General features: G+C 49.7%; 2 protein-coding genes across 4 annotated transcripts in view; both read left to right on the top strand.

The window, feature by feature from the left end:
• The window catches only part of PTP4A3 (protein tyrosine phosphatase 4A3), a 329,530-nt gene that overhangs the window by 193,596 nt on the left and 119,611 nt on the right, over positions 1-16,323 (top strand). The gene's annotated exons all lie outside the window — the stretch shown is intronic.
• LOC116819767 (uncharacterized) overlaps positions 15,120-16,323 on the top strand; it is a 90,649-nt gene continuing 89,445 nt past the window's right edge. For all 3 annotated transcript variants that reach the window (XM_032771753.1, XM_032771752.1, XM_032771751.1), the window contains exon 1: positions 15,120-15,398. In XM_032771753.1, the coding sequence (XP_032627644.1) occupies positions 15,246-15,398 (153 nt within the window). In that variant the 5' untranslated portion in view covers positions 15,120-15,245. The remainder of the gene's footprint in view (positions 15,399-16,323) is intronic.

Below are 16,323 nucleotides of genomic sequence, written 5' to 3'. Positions count from 1 at the left end.
AGAGGAGGAGGCAGATCCATTCCACTTCCCCTGGTCTGAGGCCTCCCCAGGCCTTAAAACAGCAGATCTGACTTCTGCGTTAAGGACATCATGCTACCAGACCCGGATCTATCTGGCCTTTCCCTGCCTTTCTGGGATAGATTGTCCCGTTTCTTATATGCCCAGCAGTTCATCTCCTTAGATAAGTGGGTGCTAAGCTCAGTGGAACCAGGATATACCTTCCACTTCCCTACTATCCCCTCTTCCTTTTCCCACTCCCTCTCCACAAACCTCTTCAGAGACCCCTCTCATGAGTCTGTGCTAAGCCAGGAAGTGTAGACTCTACGTTCCTTGGGAGAGATAGAGGAAGTGTCTGCTCTCCATCAGGGCAGGAGGTTCTATTCCCAATACTGTCTAATTTGCAAGGCCACAGGAGGTCTCAGACCCATCCTAGACCTTAAGAATCTGAACAGATACATGAGGAAGACAAAGTTCCAGGTGGTTTCTCTGGCCATGATTATCCCTTCCCTAGATCTGAGAAACTGGTCTGCTTCCCTCGACTTAAAGGATGCCTCCTTCTGCATCGCAATCCAACCTGGCCACAGGATTGTCCTGAGGTTCATAGTAGGACACAACCAAAATTCACAGTAACACCATTCTGCCTGTCATAAGCCCTGGGGGGGTCTACCATGTGCATGGCAATGCTAGCGACTTATGGGGGTAGTTTGGGGCTGCTCCAGAAACCAGGTTCAGGTCAATGTTCATTGTGTGTCTTCAACGTACTGGACCTGCAACTAAACGGAGAGAAGTCAGTCTTATTGCCTGTCCAAAGGATAGAATTAATTGGGGGACGTCTGGATTTGATAGTCCAGGTTCTCACCAACAACACCCCAGCAGCATTTCATGTGAACAAGGAAAGTGCTACCATGTCCAACAGCCTTTGCCAGAAGGTAGTCAAGTTATGGAACTGGTCTATTCAGAAAGCATCTTATCTGCCCTGAGTTCAAAATGGATTAACGGATCTGAGCAGATCCTTCAACTTAGATCACCGATGGTGTCTCAATGTGAATGTTTTGGCTTGAGTGTTTTGCACAGGGGGTTTTGCGCCCATGGACCTACTCACGACCTGGCAGAACAGGAAGTTTCACCATTTCTGTTCCAGAGCAAATCACAGCCCTGGATCAATAATGGAGGCTTTTCTGTTCCCGTGGTGCAAGGACCTCCTTTATGCTTTCCCACCAGTGTCCTTGATTCCCAGAATCACCAGCAAACTCCAGCAAAACTGTGGCAGAATGCTCCTGATTGCTCCTACCCAGGGCCAGTGCAAGGAAGTTTTGCGCCCTAGGTGAAACTTCCACCTTGTGCCACCCCCCACCCTCCCTGTGGCAGCTAACCACGCCCCCTCACCCCTCCCACCAGAGGAGCCCCCCGCCGCAGCTAACCCAGCCCCCCCACCACCACCTAGGGAGCCCCCCCGCAGTAGCTACCCCCCTTCCACGGCAGCTAACCCCGCCCGGGGAGCCAACCCCAGCTCACCTCCGCTCCACCTCCTCCACTGAGCACACTGGCACCGCTCTAATTCTCCTCCCCTCCCAGGCTTGCGGTGCCAATTGGAGGAGAATTAGAGCAGGGTCTGTGTGCTCAGAAGAGGAGGCAGAGTAGAGGTGATCTGAGGCGGGGAGCGGTTCCCCTGTGCACACCCCCCCCGTTACTGTGGGCAGCCCTCCCCGTGCCCCCCCACCCCAGCTCACCTCCACTCCATGCTTTTAGGGACTTCAACCACTAGGCGCCCTAGGCGACCACCTAGTTCGCCTAGTGGTTGCACTGGCCCTGCTCCTGCCTGGCCAAGACAGACATGGTATTCAGACCTCCATATTCTGTCCTCTCAGGACCCCTTACCATTGCCAGGGACCAAAGACCTCCTGGTACAGAACCATGGACGAGTGTTGCCCTCCAAATCTTCCAATGCTGCACCTCACAGTGTGGCTCATCAGTGTCGAAGTGCGGAGAAAGCGCATTGCTCAATAGCCGTCCAGAATATTCTGCTTAATAGTAGAAAACCTTCCACCAGAGTTACTTAAACCTAGATCCTTTTCAGAGTCACGGCTTTCCAGGAAACAGCCCCCACCTGTAGGTACAGCCTGCACTCCTTGTTCCTAGCTGTATAATGTTGCATTTAGCTGTATTAAAATGCATTATTTGAATGGAACCAGCTTACCATGTGACCCAGATCACTTTAGATGACTGCCCTGCCCTCAGAGTTATTTACTTTCAGAAAAAGTTTGACTAAACATTTTTGTTGGAATTTGCTGGTTCGTCAAAATCTAAAGGTTGTGCAGAGGTGGTTTGATTTTTGAAAAAAATTCTCCAACAGAATGCTGCTTGCCAGGCCTCTTTCGAACCCAGCCTGTTTTCTTGCCAGCTCACCCACCCAGCTCCTTTGCTGCCTGGCTGATGGGCTTATTTCACTAGGAGGGTGGTGAAGCACTGGAATGGGTTACCTAGAGAGGTGGTGGAATCTCCTTCTTTAGAGGTTTTTAAGGCCTGGCTTGACAAAGCCCTGGCTGGGATGATTTAGTTGGGAATTGGTCCTGCTTTGAGCAGGGGGTTGGACTAGATAACCTCCTGAGGTCCCTTCCAGCCCTAATATTCTATGATTCTATGATGAGCATGGGAGATGATCAAGTTTCTAGTCACTTTGGTTTCAAATTTACAAACTTTAAGGCTGGTATCTCTCCTTGTCGAGGATCTTCCCCCAGCCTCCAACTCACTAACCACCGGCTGGCTTAGCCAGCCATGCCAGGTGCTGCTGCTTTGATCCATGCAGCGTTAGAGCTGGAAATGTAGGCTGAGATGGAATACCAACTTCTTTGCTCCTTTCCTTTTGCGAGCATAAAATACCCCAGGAGATAACACTAGTGAAATCCAGGAGCAGAGAGCGCAGTGTCTGTGATTATTTGGTATGTATGTTACAGTAACGGGTGGGACAGCACCCAGGACGGGGGCACATTGTGCTAGGCCTGACACACAAACATAGGGAACTCTCCCTGCCCCTACCAGCTAAATGATTGACAGTTATTTAACATATTAAATATCTCAAAAAATGTGAGGACAGTTCGGCTGCCGGTGTGCGGAGGCCACTGCCTATCATGAGGATGAATGTTGTCTCTGTGTTTCCTTGTATTCCCCCATTGGGTCTGTCTATATCCACCAGCTGTCTCCTATGTTAGCTTGGAAGCTGTTTGGGGCAGAGACTGTCTTTTTGTTCTGTGATTGTACAGTACCTCCCACAATGGAGCATCTACGAACTGCACCACTACAAATATAATAAATAATGAAAATCTGCAGCTCAGAAGGGGCAGGATGCGCAGCGCCGGAGCTGGGATCAGAGCTCTTCCGTCTTCAGTCCGTTTCCAGCACGGGTCTGTCCTGCATTCCCACCCTCGGCAGCTTGGGTTAAAGCGAAGCGATTTGCATGCTAAGCCCTGCTATAACAAAGAGCCGCTTGCCCACCCATGCTGCTCGCTCTCCACCGGGGTAGAGGATCTGTGTCCTCAAGGACGCAGCCTTGAACAAAAGCCACGGAACAGACCCAAAAAAAAAAGACAAAGTGACACCGCAGTCTGACCTTTGATTGTCCATAGAGAGCTGCCAAACTAAATTGCACTCTGGGTTCCGGTCCTTCCCACTCATTACATCAGGGATGGCTCGTCAGAGATTCTTTTCTGGCTTTGTCAGAGAGCTCACGACCCCAGTGAATCTCATTCAGTCACGGCTCTGTCTGTGTCATTCGTTCTCCCTGGCCGTGAAAGGGGCAATGCACTGACACTCAGCACTGCTCCTGGCAGCCAGAAACAATAGCCGAGGTGTGTTACTTCCATCCTGAGCGGGGTCCAGCCAGCCGATCAAACAGGGTGGGAATTGGCCTCTCTTGGCAATTGAAGGAGGAGCAATGCTTTAAAACCAGATCGCAAGTGGGACCTGCTGGCCGTGGAAGGGTCAGGAGGGCAAACGGCCGGTTTGTCATTCCTGTCCCAAGGCCAGTTGGGCCACTTTAAAATGGAGAGCATCTGGCGTGCCGTCGTCTGTTTCCACATGGAAAGCCTGGCTCCGCGCTGTGTTCACAGTTTTTGTTGTCTGCCTCGCTCCTGCTGCTGTCGGGTTTTTTCCTTCCCCCTTCTAACACCAGGCAGCAAGGGAGAGTAGGAGTGGGAGCCCTTGTCCTTGACGGCTGTGTGCAGAACACGGGCTGTATCCTTCCTGCCTTCAAGGACACAGCCAGGAGATCTCCGCACCAGACAAAGCTGAGCTGGCTTTTGTTGGCTGTGGATGCTCAACAGATGGATAGAGGTGATGAATAACTGAGCCCTAATCTGCTGTGATCATTCTTGCAGTAGGAGAGCTCACTGCGCTGTCTGGGTCTCGCCCCACTTCGCCCCACCTTCTGCACTTCCCCTTTCGTTCTGCTCAGTTCCTCATGCCTTTGTTCAGGGTCACCCCATAACCCGACATTTGCGAAGAGGCTTGAAGTGCTCACCGGTGCTACAGAAGTGCAAAGCATTTACAATGTGATGGCCAGTGTGTCTGAGTGCCACTGCCCTCTGCAGCTGTGTATCTGAGGCCCCACATTGCTAACAGGGCTTCTCCTTAATTATTCACTGTTTGTACTACTGAATAGGATGACCAGACGTCCTGATTTTATAGGGACGGTCTTAATATTCGGGGCTTTGTCTTATGCAGGTGTCTATTACCCCCCACCTCCTGTCCTGATTTTTTACATTTGCTATCTGGTCACCCTACTACTGAAGCACCTGGGAGCCCCCATCAGGGACCAGCCTCTATTGTGCTAGGTGCTGCACAAACACAGAACAAAAAGCCAGCCCCTGCCTAAAGAGCTGACAGTCTAGCTCAAGTGCTGGAGGCAGTGGTGAGCTGGAGCCGGTTCCCACAGGTTCCCAAGAACCGGTTGCTAAAATTAGACCTCCATGGAGAACCGGTTGTTAAAGGGCCAGGGGGTGGGCAAACAACTCCGGTGCGTGGGCCGGACCATCCTGTTGCTCCCAGGAGTCCCAGCTGGGGAGGCTGAGGCTCCCTCGGCCCTTCCCCTGCTTCCCCCCAGCTGCAGGGTGGCCAGCCACTGGCACCGGCTGGGCAGCTCAGCTGAGTCATCCTGCTGCTGCTTTTTGAGCGGCCCGGCAAGGTGTGTCTGTGGTGGGGGTCCTGCAGCAAGCTCCACAGCTGGCCAGAGAGGAGGGGAGGGGGCTAGTGGGGCAATTGGCCCGGGCCCTGCCGGGGCCCCTGGCCCCACAAGGATGTCTCCCCCGGGCCCTCCTCCGCTTCCCCCACACCAAAGAGCCACAGCATGGCCAGCAGCTGGGCAGCTCAGCTGAGCTCCTGAGTCATCCTGCTGCTTTGAGCTGCTGGCAAGGGATGGCGGGAGGGGTCTGCAAGCTCTAGGGTTGCCAGGGGGGCAAGTGGAGCAATTTGCCCCAGGTCCTGCAGGGGCCCCCGGCCCCACGGGTATGTCTCCCCCCACCCTGGCCCCTCCCCCACTCCCCCCCTTAAATCAGAACTTTTCATAGGGAACCTGTTGTTAAGATTTTGGCAGCTCCTCACTGGCTGGAGGTCTGTGCTCCCAGAGCAGGAGAATCAGTTCAGTCTGCAAGGAGCCACGCAATCTCACTGTGGGTGTGTTACAGCATTAGTAACAGAAACAGAACAGCATGAGACTTCTACTCTGCCCCCAAGCCCGGATCTCTCTCTCTCATTCCCCCACTACGATGTCTGATCAGGCTGAGCCGAACAGGCCCTGTTACTTCGGAAAGCCAGTGTAACAGGGGCCAGGCCAAGCCACCCGACTGCCAGTATGAAGGAGAGAGGTGGGCAGGGGAAGAATTCAGAGCGACAGCTGATAGTACTGGGGCCAGCTCATGCAGGGATGCCCACCATGGCCCATGGGGCTGTGGGCAGGATCACAACTACATGCCACCCTTAGACTGTGCCTATGAACCAGACTTGTGCCAGCTGCCTGGCTTCACCTGAAATACCTGCCCTGTTGCACCAAAGCATCGAGGCTCCCGGCCGCACTCCCCAGGCTGGACCCAGCGCTGTTCTCTCCTCCCTAACCTGTGTGTCACGTTCATGGTTCTATTCCCTCCATGCCCATCAATGCCTCCGGGAGAGGCAGCAGGCCCGCTGTCTGCTCTATCCATATTTGCTCTCCGGTGGCAGCCACAAACTGCCTGAATGCCCTTGCACCTCACAGGGGAGCCAGAGGCTCCGAGTCACTGCAGGAGCAGACAGGGAGAGGCTGTGCTGTCAGATGGCCGCTGCTGCTTTCCCCCACCACTGACCCATTGCCACCAGCTGGCACCTAGCTGAGGACAGGCCCAAGGGTAGCCCCATGCTGCTGGCTCGTTGTGGCTGGCGTTACAAGGCCTCGTTGAGCACAGCGACAGCAGGCAGCAGGGAAAGCTCTTGACTCAGCCAGCCAGGAGGAGCGCAGCCCGGGCAGGGCTGGGAACGATTGGCCTGCCACTTCTTGCACTGCTGCTTTGGTAACAGAGGCAGCTTCACCTCCAGCCATTGCAAACGCCTTCATCTGGGCCCAAGTGCTGAGCTCATGCCTTCCAGGGGCAGGAACTGTACGTGTTACACAACCCCTTTCATCTGCACTGGGGCACAGAGCAACTGCCCGGTGGATGCAGATGCACAGGAAAGAGCGTCACCTACTATATCAACAACACCTGGGCTTTCTGGGGTGGGGGGTCTCCCATCCGAGTCCTATTCTGCCTTGAGCCTGCTTATGTTACAGGTCCTGGCAGTTTGGCTTCAGGCCATCAGAATCCAGCTGTAAGGTTAAAGTCGTGTGGCACTGTAAGTAAAGGTGCAATGAACTTTCCTTGCAGCACCACTCCCATCCAGGAAAACCACTAGTGATTATTTCCATCAAATGAGTTTTCTAAACCTCTGCCTGCCCCGAAAAGATTGGATGAGCCTTCCCCAGTGACGTGCTGAGCTATCTGCACAGTAATTACTGCGATTCTTCAATCCAGGATGCAACCACAACCGCTTTGACCCATCAGCCGCCTGGCTTCCCGAGACACCTCTCCTGGGACTAGACCGTCACTACTGGGGCAGAATGCTGTCAGGGTTACCCCACCAAGATGAGGCTGAAGGAAAATGGGGTGTCCCCTCAGTCTGCTTCTCTTTGTGACTAAGCCTAAACACCCCATCCCATTCCTGTCCAGTGCGTTAAACTCACGTTAACCGAATGGCGAACGTGAGATTTAACACCCAGAAAGTGCGGCCTGTTAAGTGCTGTCAGAGCAACCTCAGCTCTGCCCTCTTGTATGCAGGGTCCAAATGACAATAAGGTGTTTTTGTTATATTGCCACTCGACTGGTGAAGCTTACTGTTTGCTAATGGTGAATTTCATACCTATGGGCTCATCCAAACACATACCAGTGAGCAATGACATGGTGTTTGCCACTGGCCATTTTTTCTGTGGGACAAGACAAGTGACGGGTGCGAGAGGTCTCTGATTTCAAGAGTGCAGAAGGAGCTTAGGAAAGGGAGAGAGACTCGGCTGCATCCAGCGGGGAGCCAGGTACGAGCTTGAATCTGGATGGGAAAGTGTGTGGGGAACGGAATGTTTGTTGTGTGCATGCCTAGCTCTGCAAAGTGATCTCTTCCAGAGCTGCAAGCTCCTTGCCCCGTTTCTGATGTTACAGTCCCATCACCCACAGTTGTATCCTGCCTTCTAATTAAATAGTTTAAAAAAAGTTCAACACCTCATTCACTCACCCTACCTTCCTCCATTGTGATGCTGAGCCTTATGGTGCATGGATGCCACCTTCAGGAACTACATGGGAATTACACAGATATTAAAACAGCTAGATATCTGCAGTCACCACAAAGAAACCCATGGCAGGAGTGGGAACTCAGTGGGTCAGTCCCTAATGGGGACTGCACCCTAAATGGGAACCAGCGCAAAGTTTCTGGCAGTTTTCCTTCTGCTGAGTTAGGATGCTCTGAGACCACCCTGTGTTTCTCCAGCCGTGAGGGTGTAACTGAGTATCAACAGCCGAGACAGAAACCACATTTTAGAACATAAGAATGGTCCTACTGGGTCAGATCCGGGGTCCTTCTAGCCCAGTATCCTGTCTTCCAGCAGTGGCCAGTGCCAGGTGCCCCAGAGGGAATGAACAGAACAGGGAATAATCAAGTGATCCATCCCCTGTCGCCCATTCCCAGCTTCTTGGAAACAGAGGCTTTATAATAAAGTTCTTTTAAGAACCTGATTGATTTTAGTGTCCAAAAGATGATGTTATACCAATAAAAACTAGCAGGATCTTAAAGGGGACAAGACATTTGTCACATTTATTGTAAATAGCATAATAAAATAAAAGATAACAGCAAACAATGTTGTTTGGTTACTTATTCCTATGATTATACATATATATATATATATATCCATTCACACAATCATTCATACAAGTTCTGTGTAGATATTATAGTTACCAGCCTAAAGTTGCTTGTGACAGAATACTGGCCAGGTACTCTGTACACAAGAGTGGAGCCGAGTCCGGGTCAGGTGCACCTGATGCTCCTGGAGGCTGGCAGCAGAACCATAGACTCAAAGTCCTCAGTCTTCAGAGTCCAGCTTTATAGGGATTTTTCCCTATGTTAGTTCATGGGAGTTGCTTCATTCTGCTGTTGTTAAATTAATCAGCAGGTGGCTGGCTCCATGTTGGCAGCAGAATGTTACCCAAAGTCTCTTATCTCACCCTTCTTTTTTACAGGCTTTTAGTTTGGATTCAAAGTCTATAGGTCTTGCTGTGTCACGCTGCCTTTGGGTTTGGATTGATCACCCGTCAATTGCAGGCGTGACTTTCAGCCTTGAACCTGGCTTTGATCTTCCTTCTGTTGTTCTTTTGTCCTTTTCTTTTTAGGGTGGATGCTTTTTACTTTGTTTCACTGTTGTCTAGGTCTTCAGCCGTTGGTAGTTGAACTTCACCTCATCAGGACAGGCTGGGGCTGGAGGTTGATTTTATCATCCATACATGCCTCATTCACACATCTAAACTAACTAATAAGATTACAGCAGGGTTTGCAAAAAATGAAGGTTGGAGGAAGCTTTTACAAAATGGAGTGAGCGTTTTAAAATGGGGTTTGAATTACAATATGGCAAACAGTGAACAGAAGTTACAATGCACGCAAGTGTAGTGAATGGTGAACAGAAGTTACATTAATAAAGTGAACAATTAAAAACAATTTCATTTATCAGTTCTACATTGTGTCTGGTCTGTACTCACATTGCTAAGGCAGTTAGTTTATATATTATTCTCAAGCCTCCCCAGGAAAGGGGGTGAAGAGTATTGGGGGAATATTTTGGGGGAATTAGGGATTCCAAGTGACCCATCCCTGAATGTTTGTTTAAATCACTTGGTGGTGGCAGCAATACTGTCCAAAGACAGGAATTTGTGCCTTGGGGAAGTTTTTAACCTAAGCTGCTAGAATATAAGCTTTGGGGGGTTTTCATGCAGGTTCCCATATCTGTACCCCAGAGTTCAGAGGAGGGGAGGGAACCCTGACAGGCCAGATACTGCTAACAACTAACAATGAGTCTCTCCATATCAGAGTGGGGGAGGGATAGCTCAGTGGTTTGAGCATTGGCCTCCTAAACCCAGCATTGTAAATTCAATCCTCAAGGGGGCCACTTAGGGATCTGGGGCAAAAATCAGCACTAGTGAAGGCAGGGGGCTGGACTCAATGACCTTTCAGGGTCCCTTCCAGTTCTGTGAGATATAGGTATATCTCCATATATTTATATTTATTTATTTTAGTGTGTTAGGGGCCTCACTTTGGAAGCAGAAAACAATCTGAGTTCTACCCCGCACTGTGAAGTTCCTAGTGGCAGTGGTGTGCAGCATGGGGACAGTTATGAAGTCCTCAGTGGCTGGGAATTTGTCCCAGTGCTGTTCCTATTTATACAGAAGGATCAACAGAAGTAGAAAGAAGCTAAAGGATTTGCCCAAAATCCCACCATAAGTTGGTGGCAATTGGGAATAGAACTCAAAAAATGTTTGTTTTAGCCCCATGCTCACGTAACTATACAGCAATCCTTGCCCAGTCTTAGACTACAAAGCATCAGAAATGTGCAAAGATGAGCTTCCACTCCACTTCTCCTGAGCAAGAAAATTGCATGTGCAGCTTATGAAAATCTCAGCTTTTCTCAGATGCGATGGTGTCACAACATGGCAGGCCAGGTGAACTGAAGGCACTGGATTAGGGACTAAGAAAAAGACATCATCAAGATTTTTCGATGCTTTTCCTCCAACTTGTCCAGTGTACGTGAGGGTCTTAAAGTTCAGCTCATGGCAATCTGGTTTGTTGACTGCAATTGAAAAAGCAATTCAGCTGGCGCTTCTGACAGAACAGAGGCTTCTGTTTTGCCTCATGGTTTAAGTGTAGCGTGAGTGGGAAATGGTATCTGTTCTGAGTTTTCCTTCTGAAGACCCTAAGCACCTTCTGTAAACCTCCAATTAGGGTTGCCAGACGTCCGGTTTTTGACCGAAATGTCTGGTCGAAAAGGGACCCTGGTGTCTCCCCTCAGCACTGCTGACCAGGCTGTTAAAAGTCTGGTCTGTGGTGCAGTGGGGCTAGGGCAGACTCTCTGCTTGCCCTGGCTTTGACCAGCTCCCTGGACATAGCCGACATGTCTGCCCCCTAGGTGTAGGGGCAATCAGGGAAGCTCTGCATGCTGCCCCTGCACCGAGTGAGGATCTGCAGCTCCCATTGGCTGGAAACTGCAGCTTATGGGAGCTACGGAAGCGGTGCCTGTGGGTGTGGGTACCATGCAGAGCCACCTGGCTGTGCCTCCCCCTAGGGGCCGGACATACCGGTCACTTCCAGGAGCAGTGTGGAGCCAGAGCAGGCAAGCGGCCTGCTTTAGTCTCGATGCACCATCGACCAGGAGCCACCTGAGGTAAGTGCCACCCAGCGAGAGCCCGCACCCCGAACCTCCTGCCCCAGGTCAGAACCACCACCCCTCCCGCACCCTAACTCCCTCCCAGACACCCCAACCCCACTGTGACGTTGCAGTCTATATGGTTTTATAAAAATATGCTAATAAGTGAATACAATGTAACTGGAATATGCTTCATGCAAAAGGTCTCTTGTAAGGTATCATTACAAAGCTTATAATCTACTGAGTGTGATAATCCTATTTGTATAAATGTACCACTCTTGTATCTGAAACTAGAAATATGAAATATAACTCTGAGGGCCTATTGTAATTATGCAAAGTGTGGGCCATTAATGGTGGTTTGAACTCTTGATGACTCCCATTAACCAGGACAATTGTCTGCAGATGGGTGTGTTTTACCTGTAAGTCTTCCTGTATATATGTATGCTGGCAAGTGGGGCAATGAAGTCTTGCAGTGACATGTGATCATGTCACCTCAACTGGAATCCATATTTAAGCTGGTGTCTTTCCACTGAGAAGGAGGGGGTGGGAACCCAGAGAGGGACAAATGATTCCCACCTTATGCAAAAGATATATAAAGGGGTGGAACAGAACAAAGAGAGGAGCCATCATGAGGAATCCCCTAGCTACTCCCTGAGCTGGAACAAGAGCAGTACCAGGGGAAAGAATTGTGCCCAGGCCTGGAAGGGGTCCAGTCTGAGGAAAAAACTTACTGAAGCATCTCTGAGGGTGAGATTATCTGTATTCAGATTGATTAGACATAGATTTGTGCATTTTATTTTATTTTGCTTGGTGACTTACTTTGTTCTGTCAGTTACTACTTGGAACCACTTAAATCCTACTTTCTGTATTTAATAAAATCTCTTTTTACTTATTAATTGATTCAGAGTATGTATTAATACCTGAAGGAGCAAACAGCTGTGCATATCTCTCTATCAGTGCTATAGAAGACGAACAATTTATGAGTTTACCCTGTATAAGCTTTATACAAGGTAAAATGGATTTATTTGGGTTTAGACCCCATTGGGAGTTGGGCATCTGAGTGCTAAAGAAAGGAACATTTCTGTTAGCTGCTTTCAGGTAAACCTGCAGCTTTGTGGCAAGTAATTGAGAGCCTGGGACTGTGTTGGAGCAGACAGGCATGTCTGACTCAGCAAAGCATGGTGCTGAAGTCCTGAGCTGGCTGGGAAAGCAGGGGCAGAAGTAGTCTTGGCACATCGGGTGGCAGCTTCCAAGGGGGTTTCTGTGATCCAACCCGTCACACCCACCTGTTGGGTTTCCAACACTGCAGGGAAGCATTAAAATATTGATTAGAGCTGGGTGAAATATTTTGATGTTTTGATTGAAAAATGAGCAGGGAAATGTTTATAAAATTGTTTCCTGTTTGCTGACCAGCTCTAATAAGAGTCTCACTGAATTTTTGCAATATCATCATAACTTTGCTGTTCTATTGGGTTTTGCAATCCCCATTCTTTCATCCCTTTGGAAAACTCCAGAGCAGGAGTTGGGAGTATGAAGGAAAGGGTGTGGTATTTGTAATGGGTTCCATTGGTGCTAGTGTACGGATCGCTGCCACGTGACCAAGGAATCAAGTCTGTTTCTTGCAAACACAGCTGTGTATCAGATGCTTATTCCAGTTCTTGGTTCAAGTTCTGCCCACCATCCCATTATAGCTAAAAGGCCCAGTACTGAAACAGTTAACACAGTTGCCATTTACATAGTCACAGTCACTAAAACTTCTGTCGTTAAGGTGGGGGAGGTTTCACACCCCTCAGTGACAAAAGTTTTAACAACAAAAGTGCCAGTGTAGACATAGGCTATGTGTCATGGACCCAAAACAACCAAAGGATCAGCCTTAAAATCCTCCTCTGTAATCACAGTCACCTGTTCTGAACATCCCTTCAAACAAAGAAATTAAACGTAACATCCTCTTGGCCCAATCTTCTGCTCTGTCCAAGTCTGGGCCTGAGGACCGGCCAGCACAGTTCAATAATCAATAGTATTTTCCACTCATTCCCAGGGATGCCACCGGAGGTCACTGGAACATTTTCTTTTTCAAGGCAACTCTTGTAAATTGTTATTTTCAGTGGAGAACCGAGTTGGGAAATCAGTGTGTGACTAAGCTCTCCTGGGGCCTGGTCAAGAAAGATAACCCTTTGGATAGGTGTGAGCTAATTTGGCTCTCCACTAGGAGAGAAGTAGGAGCAGGATATAGACTGATGACATAGTAATATGTGCTCCAGACATAAGACTCCACTAACCTAGTTCCTGCACTGACTCTCGATTCACAGGAAATTTAACCTGGGCTCCCCTGCCAGCGAGTAGCTGGAGGGAGGTGATGAGACACCTCCACATTTGGCGCAAGAGCCATTATTGAGGTGAATGTATGTAAAGCTAGCTCTCCTCTCCTGATCAGCCCCCCTCCTGTCAGTCCCACCTTTTGGGCCCATCTCTCTGACCTCTCCTGCTTGATCACTTGCCTTCAGCCTGATCTTGAGGTGTATCAGAAGCCCTCTCCTGGCTCCTGCCACTGTCTGTGACTGGAGCTGGACGGGGAACTAAGTTTCACTTCTGCAAACTGTTTGAGTGTTTTGGAAATATTTTCCTCCCCAGGCACGATGCAAAGCCGATGCTCCAGCATCTTTCCTGGAAGTCAAATCCTGCTGCATTTCATCTCAGAAACACCAAAACTGTCTCCTAGCTATAGTTTGGTGTTTCCAAAATCAGACGCACTCCCTGGACGCCCTCTGATGGAAAGATACTGCATCCGAAAATTTCTGACCAGCTCTGTCTGTTACTAGTGGCATTGGCATCCTTCCTGCCACAGTCCAGGTGCCATCTGCCTGCCTTGCCAAACATTCTCATGGGTTTAACCCATCCACCCTTCCCCTTCTTTCCCACAGTCTCACTGTGCTGCCACGCCTGGTTTATCTGTAATGTGGCCAGAGAGCTAGTGCTGCCTCTTGACTCGTATCGAAAATTCTTTTTGTTCTTCCCCTTCCCAGATCTCTATGTCCTTAGATCATGAGCTCCTCCAGGCAGGAACCATCTCTTGTATGTCTGGAAAGCACTTGGTAAATGTGGCTGCTGCTTCTGACAGAGGGCTAGCTCAGTAGTTTGAGCGTTGGCCTGCTAAACCCAGGGTTATGAGTTTAATCCTTGAGGGGGCCAGTTAGGGCTTTGGGGCAAAAATCTGTCTGGGGGTTGGTCCTGCTTTGAGCAGGGGGCTGGACTAGATGACCTCCTGAGGTCCCTTCCAACCCTGATCTTCTATAACTACTAAGAGATACATACAACATGTCCTGAAACGTGCTGCTCATCATGGCAGGTCAGACCACAGCTCCTGTCTTGCTTGGCAGGGCCCTCTGTCTGCCCCTTTAGGGGGATGCAAAGTAGATCTACTTGCCATAAGCAAAGAAGGGAGGTGTAAAAAGATATTGATTGAATGCAAACTGCACTCAGCATTTACTGCCTGCAACGGCTGTGAACATGGATATGCTTTTCTAACTAGTTTTATGATGGAGCTTGATACATTTATTAACAAGTTTATGTGGCGCGGTTGTCTGACACAGGATGTACTTTCCAGTCCTATGGCCTGAATTCCTGCCTCCCCCCATGTTGGAATTATAAGGCCTGGGAGCATCTAGTGCTGTTAGATCACTTGGGATCATGGTGGCTTTTTCTACAAAAAATGCCCAAGAAAATGGTTGGTGGGAAATGGTTTAAAACCGTTGACTCTGAACCCAAGTGCATGTGGCAAGTTCAGCTCTTGGAGGGTGACATCTTGCATCCTGTTGGGCCTATCTCGAGTAAGAAAGACCAAGCAGCAGCAGTAACTCTTCAAATCCGGCTCGCAGTAGGATGGTGATGTTACACAATCCTCATTAGAAGGAGTTGCATTTTTCATGCCCCAGGCCCGTGAACTTGACTGAATTAAGCTCTTGTAGGAAAATTGATAAAGGCAGCTTTTTAACGGGCAGAAAACCCAACCCCCACCTCACCCCTCTGCAGGAGGCTGATGTCAAGGTAACCGGGACACAAAGGAGGAGTTAGAAAAGTTTAACCAGAGCCTGAGCTGAAAGACCCCTCTGATTGGAAGAGTCTGAATCAACAGAGAATGGGGGGGGGGGGAGCAAAAGAAAGAGAAATTGACATTGGTCACTGCCTGAGACGCCTTCTCCCAGCACAGCCGAGGAGAGAAGAAATATGGTTCCCTACAAGGGGCCGTGCAAGGACTGACCTTGAAAAGAATCCGATTTGGGGGAAGAGAAGGAAAATGTCCGAGAACAGTTCGTCTCTCAGCCCCCCAGGATCATTCGCATCTGGCAGCAGAGTGCTGCAGCTAGCCACCAAAGGGGAGTGGATCACCCTGGAGCAGACCCTGAGAGGCATGGACAAGGGGGACCTGGCCATCTCCCAGACTGACCAAGTAAGTAGCTAACAGCCAGGAAACTGTTTCCGCGTCTGCTTGTGTTATGACAGATACAAAAGAATAAATGGTGCTATGATGATTTGGGGGTGGGGGGGGCGGGGAGAGGCAGTGAGGAAGGCAAGAGTTGGAGTCACCGGAGCGACTCAGGGTTCTTTCCACTGCATAAATGGCCAAGTGCCTTGGGAGCAGGGGTTTGCTTCAGTCTGCGTCATCTTGTATTCACCTCTGCTGGAGGCAGAGTATTCCACTAGCTGGAATAGGTGGGTAAATCCGTTATTACCAGCATGAATTGACGACCCTGCTCCCATTCTCCTTCCCAGTTGTGGTTCTCACTGAACGGCTTCTCCTTGTTAAGAACAAGGATGTTTCAGCCAACGGTTTCACTATTATTGTGTGCATTACAATAGCAGGACCACCACTGAGATCCTGGCTGCATTGTGAGAGGCACTGTGCAAACACATAGTGAGGCGGTCCCTGCCTGGAAGAGTTTCCCATTTAAATAGACACGGCAGATAAAGGAACCATTGCCGCCTCTGGTTTAGAGATGGAGAACCCAGTGAAGAGCGCTGAGGTGACTTGCCCGAAGTCGCACACAATGTCTGAGGGAGAGCCAGGGATTGAACTCGGATTTACTGAGCCCTAACCCAGAGACTTAGCCGCAAAACCAGCCTTCAGTATGGACAGAGGAGAAGGACTCATTTAATTGGATAGTGTTTGTGAACCATCCCATCCAAAGGGGGCTGTCTGTTGAAGTGTTCCACATGTGCTGAGCAGCACTGTCTGAGCCACAGAGCATGGAAAAGTCCTGGAGTCTTGAGCCCATGTTGCTAACTGGTGCCACTGCCTGTAAAGGGCATTTAGCCATTCAAGGTCAAGAGCTTTGGGCTTGGATTTAATGTTCATTAACCAACCTAGCGCCTGG

The sequence above is a fragment of the Chelonoidis abingdonii genome, chromosome 2, assembly GCF_003597395.2.
Source record: "Chelonoidis abingdonii isolate Lonesome George chromosome 2, CheloAbing_2.0, whole genome shotgun sequence".
Taxonomy (NCBI): Eukaryota; Metazoa; Chordata; order Testudines; family Testudinidae; genus Chelonoidis; species Chelonoidis abingdonii.
The sequence above is the reverse complement of the archived record's forward strand: the minus strand, read 5'-3'. Positions and strand labels throughout refer to the sequence as shown.